The sequence below is a fragment of the Chelonoidis abingdonii genome, chromosome 22, assembly GCF_003597395.2.
Source record: "Chelonoidis abingdonii isolate Lonesome George chromosome 22, CheloAbing_2.0, whole genome shotgun sequence".
NCBI lineage: Eukaryota > Metazoa > Chordata > Testudines > Testudinidae > Chelonoidis > Chelonoidis abingdonii.
This window is the reverse complement of record NC_133790.1, coordinates 15,213,098-15,233,955: the sequence shown is the minus strand read 5'-3', so window position 1 is coordinate 15,233,955 and position 20,858 is coordinate 15,213,098. Positions and strand designations below refer to the sequence as shown.

The window sequence follows — 20,858 nt, the reverse complement described above, 5'->3', positions numbered from 1 at the left end:
GTTTACTTTTATAAAGGACTTGATCACCATGAAAAGAAAGACACAAAGCAACAAGAAAAGGCAAGAAAAACCAAGTAAGTTACTATTTCCGGGACCATAAAAAACTGTGCTACTGCAAGCTGTCATCCTCTGAAGACACATCAATCTGTTTGTCTAATGCTGGGGGGGAACACACTCATGTGACATTCCGCTTGTTGCAAGTGCAGTGAGGCCAACTGTACAGAAAGATTAACCCTTTCCTACCCAGAAAACCAGACATATCCAAGTAACATTAGTGGAATGCTAAAAATAGCCATCATCCTTTAAAACATACATATTCTGTTCACCTCTGTAGTCTTATCTCTATGCTCTCAGATTCTGCTTGTGCTCTGAACCTAAGAAATTGAATACTATGAAATTACCCTCTTGTGAGTGTATTTGCTTCAGATATTTGTATATATACACATAGGATTGGGATTTTTACATAAGAGATATAGGAAAACAATGTTTTTTTCCTCCCCAAATATATTGTTTCTGGAACAGGCATCTAATTTCTTCTGAATATTTTCTCCTATTCAGTCGAGTTCCATTTTGCCAATATACTTTTCCCCCTAATTAAGCTGAATGGTAATAAATGGTCAAAAGGCTGAAAGGTTTAGTAGAATCGAGAGAAACATATGGAAGTCGAGACGCTTTGTCCAGTACTACAGCACACTCCATCCAAGGATCTCAACGAGCTGCATAAATATCTATTAACCTCAGAAAAAAACCCTGAAAGGCTGGAATTATCACCACCACTTTACAAATGAGAGAGTTAAATGACTCCCTCTCTTCTACCCACCAAGGGCACAGAAGACATCAATGGCAGAGCCTCCTGACTCCTAGTTCCAGTTCTTCCTGCTTCTGCCCAGGCAGGAAATATGGGGGAGAAAATCAACATAAAACAAGCCAGTCTCATGGTATTTATGCTTAAAGTTCCAGCTGAATATTTCCTGGACTTCTTGTAATCTTGGCTTCAGTTTGGTTGAAGTCTTGGATATACATTGGGCTTATTATTTTACTGCATTCATATTGGTTTATTCCGAATGATCATTAAACAAATTGTTACTCCTTTACCCTCCAACTGGTTCTACCTGCAAACCTCCAACTAGCTTTGAATAACTGCAGTAAGTGATAACAGTAAAACCTGCCAGTTGGTATATATGTGAGATGAGGAAAGAAGACAGCACTCTGTAAAGATTCAACTGCTATTCAAGAATCCCAATAATCCAGTTGTAGATGGCTAGTTACATTAGAGTTAAGAAAACACAAATGCCCTACTCCAGCGCTGCAAAGCAATCCTTCTCCTGTCCTTTTTAGCTGTTTTTTTCAAAAATACCAAAGATAATACAAAGAAATATTCCAAATGTTGTCCTGAAGAGTGTAAGAGCCATATCTTTGGGTGTGTTTATGCAGTGCCTGGCACAAGGGAGCATTGGTCCCAATTGTGGACCTTGAGGGTCACAGTAATGTTAAACATGTCATCACAGTTGTATCTATCAGAACTCCACATGGAAATATAGCCTCTGTAACTTAATCTGACAGTCTTCCAGTGATGCACATAATTCCTAAGCCTAAAGACCCCATAACCATTTCTTCTTCCCCTCAAAATAAAATTCAGGGCTCCATATTTGTCAAATGGTTATTAACTAATCAAAATTCCACACTTCCTCTTTCTAAATTTTTCAGCTGATGACTTCAGGGGTTTCGTTGCCCTTGTCAGCTTTTATTTCAGGAGCTGCACAGTGGCTTGAGTGATATATGCTGACCAGGACATAGTGACTATCAGAGAATAAATGTCTTAGGAGGGAGTCCAGAGCATCCTCACTGGAAATCTGGGAATAAGTGCCTGTTTATATGATGCTATCCAGCACATTCAAAGGCAAAAACAATAGACTCTTCTTCCAAATTATAGAAGCACATCTTTAAGATCAAGCAGGTCAACCCTAGCAGGGCCTGTTTAAGAAATAGGATGAAGTTTCAGAAAGAAAAATCCCATACTTTCCCAATCCCACAAATTTTGGAGCACAGAGCGGGTATTGGGGGGGAAGTCCTCTGGGAATTCCCCAAAAGACTCCCTGAAGACTGGACCCCCGGATGCATATGCTAGTCCTACATCTTTTGATACCAGCCCCAAATTCCTCATCTGGAATTAGCAGGAGCCTAACTCCAGCATAGCTAATAAGACCACCATAAGAACATGTAGTTTGTAATGAGATGAGACTTGCCCCAAAGCTGTATGAGAAATAAATGGCTAGAAACAGAAGCACAAAGATAACATCGAGTCCTCATTTTAGAAGGAGTAAACAAACGTGCTAGGAAATCTCACAAATTTAGTACTTATAATTTAGTACCTAGCACTGAAGGAGGACGAAGCGCAGAATCCAAAAACATCTCATCTGGAAATAGTTCACATAAGTGGTTTATTTAAAAAGACTGAGTTCAGAAATAATCCTTTGGCATCCTATTAAACAGTAACATGTTTAAGATTTTAGTTGAAGACAATCTGTGGGTGAGCAGTAATATATACACAGGAACCCACTCCCTACTGCTCATTTTGCAGCATAAACTCAGGAGATGGCACTCATTTACGTCCCAAAAGCCACTCCCCAAGCTGCAAAAGGAACTTTGCTTGATGTTAGGAAGCAAGGCTTTGGAAAACCTGTTCACCTAGCAGATGCTGTGCAGCTCATCCCTTCCTTGCAGGAAGCCCATAGGAGAGGATACTTTATTAGCATCAATCTTCCTGGAATCAGTGCTAATGTTTTCCCATGTAAACATGTTATTGCATCAGCAAGTCTCAAAAATTGTTATCTTTCCTAAGACACTCAGAATGGAAGAACTGATAGAAAACAATCTCCACAGAGATGGAGACTTGCAAAAGCAACCATGCTTAAGCTTTTAAGAAGTTTTACTGTCTAGTACTGTTGGGACAGGTCTACCAAATACACTTCCCCTCCACACCAGGGGGCTGCAGCTTGGGGGGAAAACATTAATAGGACTTGGATAAGTTTGTTTGATGTAATCAACAACATTCCCATGTATGCCTTATAATTAATCAGCAGACGTGTAGAGTTTGATGGATGAGCTGACAGCAAGCAAGTTATGGAGTCCATCTGTCTGGAAAGCCATGGTTATTTTCAGCTAAAATCACATTAGTAATATTAAATCACAACTTGCTATTTAGCTTTCAACCAGAATGTCAGAATAAATGGGATGCCTTTTTCCTGGAGAGGAGTCTGCAAAAGGTGTTTGTTGCTTTTAATGTTCAGTGTCGTACACAACAGCATGTACTGAACGGAATTAATGATGGTTGGGGTGTTTTGTTTTTTTTTAAATGTTCTGGGATCTTGGTAAGTTTGAGAAAAACAGAAGGAGACTGTATCTTGCTCTATAGTGTATTGGTCTCTCTTGAGATTTGAGCTGCCTGAGAGAAATATCCAATGAACACAGGAGTGACTCCTGCTACAGGAAGACAGACTGTGGATCAGGAGTACTGGGCGGGAAAGCAAAGACCCACAAAAATTTCGGAACGTCATCTTGGATGGATTGAATAGCCTGTTTCCTCGGCTCTAGTAGAAGAGCCATCACTTGCATATCTCAGTCCATCTTTGGGGAAAATACATACATTTTATAAATGCAGTATAGTCTCTAGAATTTGTACACTGTATCAGCAAGAGATGGACTATAACAAATTCAGAAAGTCAATGTGAGAGTGATGCAACAGTGACTTAGAGAAAAAGGCCCGGGGGGGGTAGGGGGGCTAGAAATCAAGATTTTTCTGTATGTCGCTCACACAGGAGGATTCAACCTTCGCTTGCAGCTTTTTCCAGAGCCTTATGAATTCAGATGAAGTAACATCAAAGTTCAAGATACTAGAATGATGAGCGAGGGGTCAGAAATAATAGACACATACACCCAGTGACATGGCACTTCCTCCACTAAATGAGAAACATTTATCATCTGGAGCCGCAGAGCTTTTCCAGCATGCTAGGTGCTGTTCACACACATACCACCTGACCTGAGAAGTGTTCCCTCACATTCTCCAGTATAAGGGAATGGTGAATATTGCTGAATAGCCACTGAAGTCAATGGAGCTATTCTCCAAATCACACAAGCTGAGAATCTGTCCTCCCCGTGTGGTAGCCAAGGATTATTATACAGAGTTTATATATGGATAAAGTGAAGCAAAGATGTTAAATGACTTGCTCAAAGCTCAGACAGGAAATTAGTGGCAGAGTCAGAAAAACAACCCAGATATCTAGATTTCCGGTCCCCCTGCTAACCACTAGACCACAACACTACTGTTATAGTGCAACATCACAATAAATTAATATTTTGTACTGTAGTTCATCATTAAGAGCATATTCTCAGTGTGGAAGTAAAAACAATTCATTTAAGTTTTTAAAACACATTTCAATTACAGCTGAAAATAAACCTGAAAGATAGCATTGTGACACAGCCACCTATAACACACGCAATTCCCTCCTTCCTGCCCCCTCCAATTTCATTAAGCCCTCTTGATAAGAGCAATTATTGGTCTTTTAGACACTGTGAAAAAGCAACTGGAAAAGATGGTGACAAATTTTGTCCCTCTCTTTACGCATGTGGTTTTTTTTTTAACTTTTTTAGCTTTGCCATGAGGTCTTTTATGTCTCTTTCAATAATCATATAATTATATAATTCCTAAAGTACATGCTGGCAACACTTCAGGGGATTTTAGTTATTACAGGTGACAAGACTCTTCTTTCATATCTAATATGCATGAGGATTTATTTCCACTTCATTCACAGAAGGTTTTGGTAACATTCCAGATAAGCCCCAAATCCTAAAAACTCTGGGGACAGTTTGGTGTGGGACAAAGAGTTGAACACCTTTCATTAATACATTGAATTGCACAGAAAACCAACTGTAGTGAACCTAAATTGGAATGAAGTTTGTTTTTTTTAATTAATTGGCCCATCATTTTTCTCAGGTTTCATGTCCAACTATTTTCACGTTCTTTATTTAATTTTACAATCTGAAAGAAATGTCAAGCATCCATCAAAAACTAAGGATGCTGCAATTATATTTCTCCCAATGGCTGCAAGTTATTAACAAGCTGACAAAACACCATAATTATTTTATCTCAGGTTTGACTGATTCTATAAACACCTCTTAACTCCATACTATCTTCAGTGTCTTTCTCTCCCTGTGCATGAGGTCTGGATAGATTATATAAAAGAAGATGCACACCCAGCAAAACATCCACATGCACAAAATGCATTCATGATTCCAAGTCAAAGATATAATCATATTTATTAGCCAAAACTTAACAGCAATCAAAGGATAAAACAGCCACCCCACAAAAAATGCTTTAGCTTTGTAGTAAACAGTGTATAACAAAACCACTGCTGCTTAATCCACAGTTTTAACAATAGTAGGGAGTAATGAAACTGCAGCCCTTCTGTAGGTCATAAGGCAATTATCGCAATCTGTTGAGTAGCCAGACAGTATCTAAATTATCCATTTTCCCCCCTGCGTGGGCCACCCACCTCCTCTCAAGCTAATGATGGTATTTCCTCATTACACAGGGGTTACTAGTTTGTGGATATGCTTGGGGGGAAAACTACCCAATACTAAATAAAAATAAATGAACTCTAGTTTTCTTGTTTGTCATCTATGGCAGTGCTTCTCAAAGCTGGTCCGCTGCTCATTCAGGGAAAGCCCCTGGTGGTCCAGGCCTGTTTGTTTACCTGCCGCATCCGCAGATTCAGCCAATCGCGGCTCCCACTGGCCACGGTTTGCCCTTCTGGCCGATGGGGGCTGTGGGAAGGGTGGCAGCACATCCCTCGGCCCGCATCGCTTCCCGTAGCCCCCACTGGCCTGGAGCAGCAAACCACGGCCAGTGGGAGCCGCGATCGGCCAAACCTGCAGATGTGGCAGGTAAACAAACCGGCCCGGACCGCCAGGGGCGTTCCCTGCACAAACAGTGGCCCAACTTTGAGAAGCACTGATTTATGGAGAAAGTTTGTTGGGGGGGGGGGGGGGGACACAAGAGTTCTATGATAACCAGTCACTAACACTAATTTTCATACTCAGCAGACTACAGGATGCATTAGACCAGACCAGACCAAAGAGATTTCCCACACACATCTCATTCGAAATTCGGACAGAAAAAGCCATCACTCTGTGGCTCCTCTGCAAAGCACGTCCAGACCATACCAGAACAAAACGAACTACAGGCTTGTTGACAGTGACCCACAGTCCCCTAAAATGGAACGTTTGACTTCAAATTGCGATCTTTTCTGTGGCGTGTGGCTAGTATAACTGTACATAGCTCATAAAAGATTGTAAAGCTTTTCACTGAACACACAGAGATAGACAGGAATGGTGACATCAGCCCATGTTTTGCAGCCAATGGCTCTGGGAATCATTTTGATCCCTCCAATCCATGCCAAGCACTGACCTTGCAGATGCAACTTTTGTTCAAGTTAGTCTCTTTCTGGCTTGGAGCAAAACGGAACTACAAATGAAACAGGCTACGTCTACCTTGAATGACACAGGAGAGCAGTTCTCATACTGCTTTAGTAACTATAGGGTCAATAGGGATGCCTAAAGTTTTGCTTCCATGGCACTTAATTTGAAATAATTAATGAACAATGTGAGGTGACTTATGCCAGCCTCTGCTGTTCCTAGCCCATTCCCACTCCTCTTCCTTCCTTCTCCTACGATACTCAAAAGATTTGGTAGTTTTTTCATGGCTATTTTACTTTCCTGCATGCCGCTGCAGCTTTCCTTCCTTGCATTACTGTATGACCCCTGCCCGCAACAATGCTCTGTAGATTCCCTGACAGCCAGCCTTTCCGACTCCTTGAAATCTACTGCCTTTCCCTACCCACATCCTTCCCCATACTCTACACAGAGCGTGAAATATCTCCCTAACCAACATTCCCTGGACAGACACAGCTTTGCTTGCATTGATGGGACCCCAATTCACTACCAGTACAGCATCACTGATAGTAACTACACTGGAAGTTGGGTAAAAAGATCTGGGATCTCTCTATACTACATCTGACAGCCAGCCCCGTTCACAAAAGGGTAAAGATCCCTGAGGCCTGTATACACTCCAGCTTTCAGCATGCTAGAACAAATAGAGCTGTACTGATGACGCATGACAGGTGCCACTGCTGCCCACGCAGACACAGCCTTGAAAGTTAAGTCGCCCAAGACCAACACATTTTAACATGACTTTTTTTCTTAAAAGCATTTTGGATTAATAGTGTGAAGACTGATTCTCCTTTCAGCATCTGAATGGTATTAATAACAGCTCATTTGATCTGGGAAAGAAACAACTTTTTAAAGAGATGGAACGTACCCAGTAAAGCAGCACTCAGACACCTCAGTGTGTGTGAGTTGCACAGCTGAAACAGTCAAAGTCCCTCTGCGCTACAGAAAAGCCAAGCCAAGAAACTGTTAAATAGTAACAGCCACTTCACCTACATAAAGCTCTTTCATATCTTTACTGTGATTAACTAGAGGCACTGAAGTGCAATGCATTGGAAACTGTTCTCACTTCCAGCAAGATGTTCACGTACAATAGATACCAGGATGCAAGCCTTCCCTACTGTATTTCAAAGCTTTTTAAATAAAGTCACTGAGTTTGATTTAAGAGCTCATCCCATGGTTTCAGTTTTGCTGATACACAACTTGATCTCAGCAATGCACAAATACTGACTGCCACCCCTAAGGATACCCGAACAAAGTTCCTCCCATCCTAAATCGCGGTGACAAAGAATGATTTTTATAAAAAGCTGCACAATCTTTCTACAACCATATTCATCCAAAAGAGCCATGTTAGAATCTACATACATGCAGCCACCAGCAAGTGCAGCAAACACCATGGATTAGGACGTAGAAATTTTGGTCAAAGACAGAAAGATAAATCCCTAAATTTAAATTCATTGGAATAAGCTATACGTATATAAGCAACTTCATAACAGTACAACTGTGTCTACTACAGGGTTGTATCACTTTATATCAGTTTCTAAACTTATATAGTTAGCATGGTACAAAACATCTGTGTTGACCAAGTCTTACACACAGCAAGCTAGAATTCGGTTTAAGAAAATTTCAGGCTGAGAGGGCCAATATTGCTCTAAATACCCTCAGAATTTTGCATTTTCCTGAACACATCATTATGAGAGAGACAGTCTCTCTCATTTCTTTGAGATAGCCAAGATAAATGGCCAAACTTGTCTTTCATTAGCGTACAGGGAGAGACAACGGAGATTTTATTGGTTACTTCATTACAAGTTGAATGCATGTTAACTGGAACTAGTAAGATCTACTTTTTTTTAAAATAGGATGCTGTCAGGCATTGTTTTTAAAATATATTTTATAAAACATCCTTACCTGAGCGCTACACAACACCTTAGACTATTAAATGCTAAATTATTTTAAATCACATTTACCTTTCACTATTTATATGGTTTAAATTTGATTTTTCCTTTGTTTGGAGGATGCAATTAGCCTGGTCAGTTGCATTTTTGTTTCAAGTCAACTCCAGTCAATTTTACATATGTTCTTTGGCACCAGTTAAAATACTGAAGTGTTCTTGTTGTAAACTCCTCAAGGGAACATTTGTAACTTTCTAAGGGAATTTTTTTTTGGAAGAAACTATGCATTGAAACTTTTCCATTGGTCTGAGGTTTTGTGAAAGGTACTGTTATGTTGAATTTGGACCATTCACACAGCAAAATGAAGAACTCAGCTTATCTGCCTCACAAGGATGAAGCTGACTCTGCAGCATTTTGTACCTTCTATTTCAAAGAATATCAAAAATTTCAAAACCTGATGCTCAGCTCACTAAGCCATCTCTTTTTCTGATTAATCTACAAATATGGTAAGCAGTACATACCCAGATAATACCATAAAACTAACATGATCCATATATGCACCACTGCTTTCATGGAGCAGTCACACTCCATTACAACACACAATCACTCCTCTTAAAATGACTCACTCACATGCAACAGTATGTCCATTGATTTCACTGTGTATAGCTATGTGGCCAGGTCCACTGATGAGGTTCAGAGTCCCAGTACGGACTGCAGAGCTTGATTCTTACTCATTTCCAGCTCCAAATTATAATTAGGTTTGTACAGAGTCTAAGGGCTCGACTATTCTGCACCGCTGCAGTGCTTAGTGAAGATGCTACCTATGCCAACAGGAGAGCTGCTGTAGGCGGAGCTACTCTACTTCCCTAAGAGGCAGTAACTACGTCAATGGGAGAAGCACTCCTGTCAATATAGCAGTCTCTACTCTGGGAGTTCAGCTGGTATAACTGTGTCGCTTCAGGCGGTGGATTTTTCACAACCATCAGTGATATAGTTATAGCAAAATAAGGTTCTAGTGTAGACCAGGGCATAAAATCCTCCTTCCCCACGTGGGACTAATCAGGATGCATAAAGGTAACTGCATGCTTAAGCCTTTCCAGAACTGGATCCTTACATTTTTTTTTTTTTTTTTTAAGATCCAATATTAAGTAGACACCCATTTCTTACAAAATGAAAGAATGCAAAAGCACAAAATGCTTCCAGAGAGGAAGTTATAAATAATGCTACCATTACTGTGGGAAGGAATAGCTCAGTGGTTTAAGCATTGGCCTGCTAAACCCAGCGTTGTGAGTTCAATTTTTGAGGTGGCCACTTAGGGATCTGGAACAAAATTAGTACTTGGTCCTGCTAGTGAAGGCAGGGAGCTGGACTTGATGACCTTTCAGGGTCCCTTCCAGTTCTATAGGATAGGTATGTCTCCCTATATTAGTATACTGACTGTACCCATATTTCAGTTTGCAAGTTTCAAGGGGGGGCAGGAAATCTGCATTTCAGCCCACAAACATTATATCAGCTGAATTTTTGATGGGCACCTTAAAGCAGCCTATCAAGAAATAACATCTATGCTCTCTTCTGATTACTTTATGATATCTAAAAATTATTTGAAAGCATTCCACTTTCAAAGGGATTTTTTTCCTTGCCTGCTTTTTAGACTTCTTTACAGGTTGGGGCAGACATTTACTGAGACTACTCATCAACTGAAGGGGGGGGAAGTGTTAAATAAATATTTAACAAAGTCATCTCTTCTCCAAAGAATGGGCAAGTCAGCTGAGTTAAACAGGTGCTTGAACAGTAATAAGTTTAAAAATGTGTTCCCCTCTCTGCTGTTCATGCTCATTTTACTAGCTCTACGGTCGCCTCAGAGTTTTTCCCAGGTGGACAAGACCTGTATTTCTAATGTAAAAAAATAAGCAAAAGAAAAATTCTTTGGCCTCCTTTCACATCATAAAGGAGCAAGAAGGCACAAGCTCATTATTCCGTCTTTACAGGCCATCTTTTGCTGATTTATATATTGCTCTAAGAACTGTCACAATGGGCTTGCACAGACCAAAATAAAAAAAGTTGCCAGTATCTGTTAAATTTTAAAAAAATCAAAGTTAATCTGACTAATAGTACCAGACAGTGAAATCTTTTCTGTGCCACCAACACACAGTTCCCTAAGTGGCATTTACTTTAGATTGCAGTGATATAAAATAGTTTTCATCTAAGAACTCTAAGCACAGAATGGGGTTCCTATGGACTTGGTGTCAGCACTTCAGATTTTCCAATTTGAAAGTAGCCCAAAAGGATCAGTTATCGAAATGGCAGAAACCAGACTGTCTTTTATGTCAAAACATTAAACCATGTTCCCAGAACTTGAGTTGGAACAGCGTGAGGCATGGTAATATCCAAATGTGCTCATCTAATTAATGCATCCCACTTTGCTTTTACAATTCCTATTCTCAGTAACGTCACCAAAGAAAGCTACTTATTACAATAAGGCTAGATATGGGAATTCCAGAAGCAAAGTGGGTGTGCTGATTTCCATACCAATAGTCCAACTCTTCTTGCAGATCACAGCTACTTCATGGCAAGACTAGTGTCCAAGTTCTGTTGGAAAAATTAAGCATTCGAGTGAGTTTCGGAGTGGAAAGGAGGTTATTTTCTCTAAGTTCTTTAGAAACTCTACACTAACTACAGCAGTCCACTTTTACATATATTAGCAATATTAGTTCATTTTCTTTTAAAAGATCCATGGAAGAGAAATTCTTATAATTAAAGCATTTTTTTAGTATTCATCTGCAAAAGGCATTAACTGCCATAATTAACCTGCTTTTTTTAATCTTGAAAAGCACACTGCTATGAAAACAGATAATCGAAGACTACTAAGTCTGCAGTTAAATCAAAAGTCTAAGGCATCTGAAGTGGAATCTTTAAAAGTACAAGATTTTTAAGGAACATAATTCCTCAAAACTCTGACTTTATACATTGTCATTAGGCAATTAAGTACCAAGGTAAGTACTTTAAATGTTGGGAACCTGCCCTTTTAAACATGAGTGCTGCTTTATGGAAAAGACTTCACTACATTACATTTGAAAACATACAGAAGATATAATCATAAATCAAAGGTTACACAGCTAAGTCAGTGGAACTAACACAAAACCTTTGGAACAGGAAGTTAAACGAACTGGTTTTATCATTGTTAAAAGATCAGAGCAACAGCACAGTGTACAGCACACTTGTGGACACCGCCTTATCAAGACAGAAGTTGAAGGAAAGACCAAGCAATTACAGATTCTACCCAGAAATTTTGCATCACTACTATACTTTCCAACTTGCTAGTCTGAAGCACAACCCACAACAACTAACTACCTGGCATCTCTGTTAAATCCCTTAAAAAAGGAAGGTGTGAGAAAACTAACACAATGTAAACCTCTTCAGGGTAGAGACTATCTACCTGTATGGCTGCAACCTTGCAAACACTTATATGTATGTAGCCTCATGACTTCAGTGGAACTACTAACTTGTGTAAAGTTAAGCACAAGTCTATATCTTTTCAGGACTGGGAGCTGTATTTGTGCAACACCTAACACAAAGGAGCCCTGATTCCAGCTGGGAGCTACCAGAATATAAATACAAAATCTTAAATCTTTATTATAGGGTTCCACAGCTTTGTAAAGTTGATAATAAAAGCCAAAGAACACACAGATATAACATTTACAAAAGCTTTGATTGAACAACTGGTCTCAAAGATCTCATTCATTTACATTCTGATGAAATTCTCTTTTTAGCATTGTTTTTATACTTGAAAGGAACAAGTACGATCAGAGAGAGGAGCCCTTAAATACAGACTCATTCATCTGTTTTTTTCTGTGATTCACCAATCACCTTCAAGAATAATTAGCAACTTCATCTAAATGAAATGAATATACAGCAAGAGAGAAACACTCACATACATATATCCATTCATTTCAGGATGCTGTTCAAAATTCCCCTCTGTTTTTAAACATCCCCTCAAGGACTTTCTGCATCCTCTTTCATAGACCATCTCTCACTATTTCTCTCCCTGCTCATACATTACAGATCTCACAATCACATCGCCACTGGTGCAAGAATCTTCTTCTCTGTTGCACAGGTCATCTAAATAGCATTCCTGTAGTTTACAGTGTAGTTGTAGCCATGCTGGTCTCAGGAGATTAGCGACAAGGTGGTCAGATGTTTTATTGGACCAACTTCCGTTGGTGAAAGAGATAAGCTTTTGGGCCACAAGAATTCTGTGTGGCTCAAAAGCTTGTCTCTCACTTCCTGTAGCTGTCCATCTTATTTGGTCTCCACACTGACTCTCCCTTTCAGATTAAAACATTTATTTCATTTGCTTTACCTGCTAGTTAAGTCCCTCTACTATTTCTTTTAAACTGAAATTCTATTGATTTCTATTTAATAATTTGTAAGATAAAGCTGCATTTTAACCTGGGTTTGAGTAGAGATTTGTATTGAGGGTGAAGAATATTTAAGTGCAGATGATGAGTTGGGGTAATTTCGGATTCTTATGAACAGAGAAGAACTGATGGTTTGCCATGGCTTTTTGTTTTGATCTTAGTTGGATTTTTTTTTTAATTATCTGTTTTAAGTTCTCTCTTGAGTAAAGGATACCAGAGCTTGGGATAGGTAATCTGTTCCTAAAACGAAGCCACAAGTAGATAGACACATGCAGAGTTGAGACAACATCATCAGGTACCAAATGCCACTGGCAGCATTCTGTAGTGGTTTAATGAAAATTCAAAGCACTACTTCTTAAAACTTAAAAAAATTAAAGGAAACATCATAAAGTAACTAACTCCCTTACAGGCAACAGCAAAATTAACTCCTGCCGGGTTCAGCGTGCTGGCATCTTCAGTTCAATGTACAGGAAGAGTATATATAGCACCCTACATTTACAGGAACATAAGGGTAATGAGAAATTTTTTTGAAGTGGGGAAGGGGATTTCACATTATTTGAGATAAAAAGAAAAAGAAAACCTTACATGTTACAGACTTTTCTACCATGAGGTTCTCTCTAACCATATAGCAATTTGATTTCCCAGGGGAAACCCACAAATTTAGCGAGCTTATTTAACCTAATCACAGGTCACTGTAAAACCAGATGAAAAACAACGCAAAGCAGCAATATGAGAAAGGATCATAATGAAGAACTGCCACATACACAAACAACTGCTCCTTTTTAGGCTTACAAATGAAAAAAGTTATAAGACGACTAACATACGCGTGCTGAATATGAAATTAAACTTTATTCTCTTTTCTTCTCAAATTGTATATCATTTTTATTTAAGCAGCCATCATAGAATTATTTTTGCAAAAAACATATGCACTGTAAAAGATGCTTCTCCTCAAAACCAGTGGAAGACCACCTGTTGTAGTCAAGTACACAACAGAGTATTGCTTCTTAGTATTCTAAATGATCTTACAGATTCACTAATTTATGTGGGCATATGTTACTTTAAAGCAGTTTTGTTTTGCTAATCCCTTTTGCTTGCTGCTACATCAGAAATCTGCCAGGCATTATCTTTTGACAAAAGCAGCACTGCACTTTTGTAAGAAAAATTCTCACAATGCACAGTAAATGTGTGTGTATTACTGGAATTTATTAAATACACAGATCACTAGGACTTTCAAAAGCACCTCACGTATGACACGTCTCCCAGTGCAACACATGAAAGAAACAAGTGAATTCTGCTTACACTAATTATTCTGACAAGCCAATTAAAATCTAAAATGAAGTTCGTGTACTCTCTTGCATGTTGATAAAGACTGCAGAAATAGATTGCTTCTGAAATCTCACTACGGATTCTGAGGGGACTGTCCTATAAAGTATCTTTACCATAGCTCATCCCCAAAGCAAAAAGGTTTCCAGGGTTGTGGGGTGGTGGTTGGTTTTTTTAATGTCACCCCTCTTCCTCTGTGCACAGTACTACTGCCCAGGTTAATGTTTGGTTGATTTGATGACTAATCTGGTACCATGTGCAAACCATGAGATGCTCCCCCTCCCTCCCTCTTTTGCCCCTGGAGGGACTGTTCCATCATTTGAATGATATTTCCCAATAATGTGCTCATCATGGCAGAAAATTTCCCAAAGAAAATGAATTTTACTTTCTTACCTGACAGCTCTGAGAAACTCAGTGGTTTAATTGGACCTATCTGCTGATGTGTGCTTGACAATGAGCATGCCCAGAAAAAAAAAAAAAACAGACAGGTCTAGACCATCTGTTTTAAAGCAACACAAAGCTGGATAGTTTGCTCATTATCAACTCAGACAGACATTAGTTGGTTTAAGTGTTAAGATAATATCCCACAGCAGTTTCTGCTAAAGGCCATAAAACACCACCCATCAGTTTATCATAAATCTTTTCTTTTTAAACAGTCCAGCATTTACACATTCAATATTGCTCAACAGAGACTTAGCCAAATTTTCTTTTTACATGCATTAAGAGGCAGTTTCCCTGAACCAAAATCTTGCCAGCTCAGTTCCACTGTAGATTTACAGGGCATCATGCATTAGAAACATTTCTTCTCAGAACAGCTCCAGATACTGCTGCTGAGCAGGCTGTCCCCTTCCAAACAACATCACCATATGCCCTGCTAGTAATGACTTCCCAAGCAAAACACTCAGAGATTAGGGATAGAGAGGGGAAATTTAGGGCCCAAAGAGATGGCAGTTTCTCTTAAGTTTAAAAGAATCGTCTTTAGGGTACAAAGAAGTTGGTTCTGATCATCAGCTACTTGTTACAACAGACTTTATAAACACACTGCTGACAAAGTGTGGGTGAGCTGAAAAATCCTGGTAGCCACAAGGCCACAAACTATGGGAGAAGGAGCCTGTGTTCTAAGAGATTTGGTCTGGAAATTAGACAGGTTCTTTGGGAAACCTTCTGACAAAATAAGATCTTGGTATGTGGGTGTAAACATTAAGAATGCTGTACTGATGTACAAGAGGGCCAGGGAAACATAACAAGGATTACAGTAAATTAAAATCCTAGACAAGATAGATACTAAAATGGCAGGAAATCCAAAGTATGAATAACCAAATACATTATTCAACGTGCTGTGTTAAAAATGCGGTAAAGTGAATGAGGACACTATTATTGCTCATATTTACTGAGAATATGATGAACTCTTTTCTTTGATAAATGCCTTTAGATAGCAGTTTTTCTCCTATCAACTCAAATTTTCCCATCACACACCCACAAAACAAAACTCAAAAGCCACACAAAGTGCTAGTTTGTCATTGCCCTCTGAGAATATTAAGTTTCCTGCTCTGCTTAATTTAGCTCAGACAAGACAAGCAGTATTTGCTCAGTAAATATTGTCTGTAATAAGTTTGACAAGCAATATTTTTGCCAACCTATTAACAACAGGAAAATATGGACAGTCAATAACGGATGAAGAATTTGTTCAATTACTTCAAAAATTGGGAATTACAACCAGGAGATTATTATCCATTTAAACATCTCTTTTTCCACAAAATGTTAAACACTGGCCATTTGCTACCAGTCTCCTGAGAAAGATAAAGAAACATTTTGGCAATACAAATACAAACTTTAAAGGCCTAGAAAAAAATGGTTTAAGCATTGACTCTAGAATTCACGTCAGGTTATCGTCAATATACCATGATGCACAAATATGTCGCATTCCTCCCATCAGATATTTGTCAGCCAATTAAAATCCTAAACAAACATTTAACTTGCCCTGATACTTGACATTAGTTGAAATGGAAAGTATAGGATTACCCCCAAATACTGGCCTACAGCAATTTATGAACAGACAGACACACAAGTACTCAAGAAAGATACTGGTGTTCACTTGCCATCCCTATGACCACATACATACACAACTCCCCCTCCATTTAAATTCCTCCAGGCTGACATCAGGATTAATGCACACAGGTAATTTACAAGAAGAAAGTTAATTGGTATTTACAATCTGGAGCCTACATTCAGTGCCTCTATAAAGGTCCCATGCTTTTTCAGGAGACAATACCATTGCTCTGGACCATGAAACATACAAATACCAGAGAACTCATCATTCTGATCTCTTACCTCCAAGGCTTCTAAGGTATTGAAGCTGGCTATAGCAAACCCATCAATTAAATCCTCTTCTTGGGAGCTGGATTCCCGTCTCCTGCGCCTCGGAGGTCTGACATTTCTGGCGGTGGACGCCAGGTTTGGGGGATTTGTACAGTTTTGGCTTGTATTTTCCTTGCCAGGGCTTTGCTCCTTTTCGGACGCCGAAGAAGGACTTTGATTTCGGGGATCCCTGGCATTAGCTTCCCTTCTCCTCACGCGGTCCCTTTGGGACCTCGATCTCCGGCTCTGCCTGATTTTCCCATCCATTTCCAAACGAGAAAAAGAAAAAAGGAAGGGGGGAGATAAAAAAAAATCACCCCCCTTCCTCACTCACCACTTCCCCTCCCCAACCCCCGAAGCCCTAAAAATCCTCCTGTTCAGACCCTCCGATCCAGAGAGATTATAATCCACAGAACAAGGCTGGGTGGTGGTGGTGGTGGTGGGAGGAGAGAGGGGGGAGATAAAAAAATTAAATCCACGGAATGACCTTGACAAAATCCCCCCCTCCAAAAAAAAATAGAGGGTTAAAAAAAAATCTCAGCCCCTCGGATTCACAGCGGCGGCAGCAGCAGCAGAAGACGGAGCTCCAGGAGAGCTCGACCCGGCTCGGGATAATCCAGCGGCGGCGGCTCTGCGCCCCCTCCCCCGGGGCAGCGACTCCGGCCCCCGATCCGAACCGCCAGCAGCCACGGGGGGCGGGGGGTTGCAACAATATCACTCGCTCCGCAACTTTGTTGCAATGAAGAGAGAGAGAGAAAATCCCGGTGCAGCCGCCGCCGCCTGCAACCCCTCCTGCCGGGCACGGCTCCCTGCCCCCGGCACGGCTCCCCGACTGACCCCGCCGCCGGAGCACGCACGCCCCCCTCCCCAGCCCAGCCGCCCCCCAGCGCAGCCCCAGCCCCTGGAAGCGTCTCAGTCTGCGCTCCCCGGATTCCGCCCCATTCTCCCCGAGCTGGGACGATTAGCACCGCCCGGCCGGCCGCGCATGAGCAGGGCTGCCAGCTGCGCGTCAGTCGCCCGGCGCAGGCCCGGCCGTCAGGAGACTCCTTCCTACCTAGTTCTCCCCCCAGCCCAGAACCCCGGGGACCGCCCCGCCCCCGGTCCAGAACCCCGGGAGCACTCGCCTGCCCAGCCAAGAAGCCCGGGGCGCTTCCCTCTCAGTCCAGAACCCCAGGACCGGCCGGCTGCCCAGCCCAGAACCCCAGGGAGCTTCCCTCTCAGACCAGAACCCAGGGACCACCCGCCTGCCCAATCCAGAACCCCAAGGAGCTTCCCTCTCAGACCAGAACCCAGGGAACTGCCCCATCACGCCCCCAGCCCAGAACCCCGGGGGCACCCACCTGACCAGCCCAGAACCCTGGGGAGCTTCCCCCCAGCCCACAACCCCGGGAGCACCCACCTGCCCACCTCAGAACCCCAGGGAGCTTCCCCCCAGCCCACAACCCCGGGAGCACCCACCTGCCGACCTCAGAACCCCGGGGGAGCTTCCCCCCAGCCCAGAACCCCAGGACCGCCCGCCTGCCCAGCCCAAAACCCCAGGGAGCTTCTCCCCCAGCCCAGAACTCCAGGACACCCGCCTGAGCAGCCCAGAACCCCGGGAGCACCCGCCTGCCCACCTCAGAACCTCGGGGAGCTTCCCCCCAACCCAGAACCCCGGGAGCACGTGCCTGCTCAGCCCAGAACCCCGGGGAGCTTCCCCTCAGACCAGAACCCCAGAAGCACCCGCCTGACCAGCCCAGAACCCCAGGAGCACCCACCTGCCCAGCCCAGAACCCCAGGGAGCTTCCCCCTCAGACCAGAACTCCGGGGACCACCCCCCACTCATCAGACCAGAACCTTGGGAGCTTCCCCTCCCACCTCTCAGTCAGAGTCAGGAGACTTCCTCCTGCCACCCCGCAGCCCATACCTTGGGAACTCCCCAACCCTGAACCCCAGGGACCTTTCCGCCTTCCCAGAACCCCTAGGATTTTCCCCCAGCCCAGAACCCTGGGAGCTTCCACCCACAACCCTTCATCCCAGAACCCCAATGAACTCCCCAGCCCAGAAGCTCCCACCACTACCACCCAGTCCAAATCCTTGGGAGCTTGCTCCATACCCAGCTTTCTCCAGCCTCCCACAGCCTAGTACTGCAGGAGTTTATCCCTCAAACCCCATACTTCTCAGCCTAGAACCCACCAGCTCCCACTTGCTCCTCTACATCAGAGCAGCGGAACTTTCTCCCCAGCTCATCCCTCCTCCCCCAGCCTCATTCCTGCAGAGCTACATCTGACCCTGTCTGTCCTCTGCTCCCCTACTTAGGATGCCTTCATGTGCTCCTTACAGCCTCCCCCCACCACTGCTCCCCACTTGTTATTTGTTCCCTCCACGCGCTTCCTGCTGCCCACCTGCTCCCACCTTCCCCTTGTGCGCCTCACACTCTGCTCCACCTGTGGTCCAGGGCTCCGCTTCTTCATCTCTCACCCTAACTCCCCCATTTTGCTGTTCTCTTAACCCCCCAGTTCCTGCCCCATTGCTTGGCTCTTGTCTATAACCAAATCCCCTCTCCCTTATGTGCAACCTCTTTTCCTCCACTGTGCAACCTCTTTGGTTACACCACACATACAACTTTACCGCTGCTACCTCCAAGTGCCACCTGGGGCAACCCCTAGTCCTGTTCCTAGGAGTAGTGAAATGAAATTATGAAAGGGAGACCAGAATAGGAGTATCAGGAAAGACTTTGTATCAGACATGGGAAAAACCCATGAGGAAGATCTCACACTAGCTGGGCAAACTGTCAGGGAACCTGTAGAGTAATTCCCCAGAAGTGATGGAAGCCAAGAAACCCTCCCATCCCACATCCTGGACCCTTGTACGAACAGGGGTGTTAATTTCCTCAACGGGGTGTCTCCTTTTCACACTAATGAGAATGAGGCTGGTACACTCCCTTGTAAGAGTCTGATTGGGGCCCATATTTCTCCCGCTTTTTCTCAAAGTCCTCAGATTCCATCCTGCCCTAAGCACAGTAATGAAACAAGCAAGAAGCAGTGTGTCAATTCTCAGAAGTGGCTGCTGGTGGTCATTCCCTCTCCCCCACTCCTCCCCCTACATAAGGCTATTAACATATAGCCACAACCTTGCCCTGGCCTATTTAAACAACAAATACTACATAAAATGACTTTAAAGTCATCCTTTAAAAAAAAACAGAAATGTCAAATAAAAATAATTTAAAATAGTGGGCGGAAGTTTTGTATTTAGTTTTATGCAGCTTAATGCAAATAGGCATTTGTGCATTGTGCACTTCTATAATGCTTGAATTGGTGTCATCTGTGCCCTAATACAAATCTTATAATCATTTATGTGCCAATTAAGCAAGGAAGATAGCTAAATCTAACAACTTCCTTTGGTAATTACAGGCTAGTGGAAGTTATCTGCTTTGGCTTTCCTAGACTGTACATTTCAGAAAGACTATTTCTCCCTCTTCTGTATCTTTAAAAGACTAAATATGTAAAATTAGTCTTTTTAAGCATTTTATGGCTTAAATTGAGGTCTGCAGAGTGGTTATCAATAAACGATCTCAATTTGAATGTAGCTAGTTAAGTACAGTAATGGATGAAGTTTAATAACTGTATTTGTTTTACAAACACTTTTATAAACACTCAGTTTCCAGACCAGACCCTTTCATCGGAATCAAATCAGCTATTTTAACATATGCAATTTTGTGCCTCACCCCTAGCAATTAATATCTTGCTCTTGCAGAAGAGCATTGTCATGAAGAGATATAAGTAACAGGTGAATTTAACAGTTTGTCTGAGTAGTGGTGGTTACAATCATTCTATGTTTTGTAGAGCTCCGATCATTAATATGCATTTCTACTTTGTTTCTGTTCACTTTTGCTGACCAGCAAGGATGGCGGAAATAATATCTATAGATCAATTGTGCCTTTCCCCCCACCACGTCAATTTAACATTTTCAATAGGAGACATATCTAGAGTGATTTTCCTGCATTCACATAATGATATTCATCATATTATAACTGGGTGAATGATAATGGATTAGAGGGAATGAAAACAGATGGATGTTAAAACAGACAATTCTGCACAATGATCCTGGAAGCTCTCCACTACAGCCAGTCTGTTCATTCAGTTTTATAATTGTATTAGACATTCCAACAATAGGGAGGCCTTCTTCATTATTTCTGAATTTACTGAAAAGAAACCCTCTGGGCTATAGCTCTTTTGGTACATAGACAACACGAACCAAATTCACCATTGGTTTAAGGCAGTGAAACTCCACCAAATGGAGCTAATGTAGGAGATTTGAGAAGAAGATAGACAGGGCCAATGAGGCAAGAAAAGAACCTTTGCGACTACATTTTGGATAGACT

The 20,858-nt window shown here is 42.0% G+C and overlaps 1 protein-coding gene across 15 annotated transcripts in view; it reads right to left on the bottom strand.

The window, feature by feature from the left end:
* The window catches only part of FBRSL1 (fibrosin like 1), a 758,110-nt gene extending 741,266 nt beyond the window's left edge, over positions 1-16,844 (bottom strand). For all 15 annotated transcript variants that reach the window (XM_075060074.1, XM_075060073.1, XM_075060072.1 and 12 more), the window contains exon 1: positions 16,469-16,844. In XM_075060074.1, coding sequence (XP_074916175.1) covers positions 16,469-16,762 — 294 coding nt within the window. In that variant the 5' untranslated portion in view covers positions 16,763-16,844. The remainder of the gene's footprint in view (positions 1-16,468) is intronic.
* Positions 16,845-20,858: the final 4,014 nt, after the last annotated feature.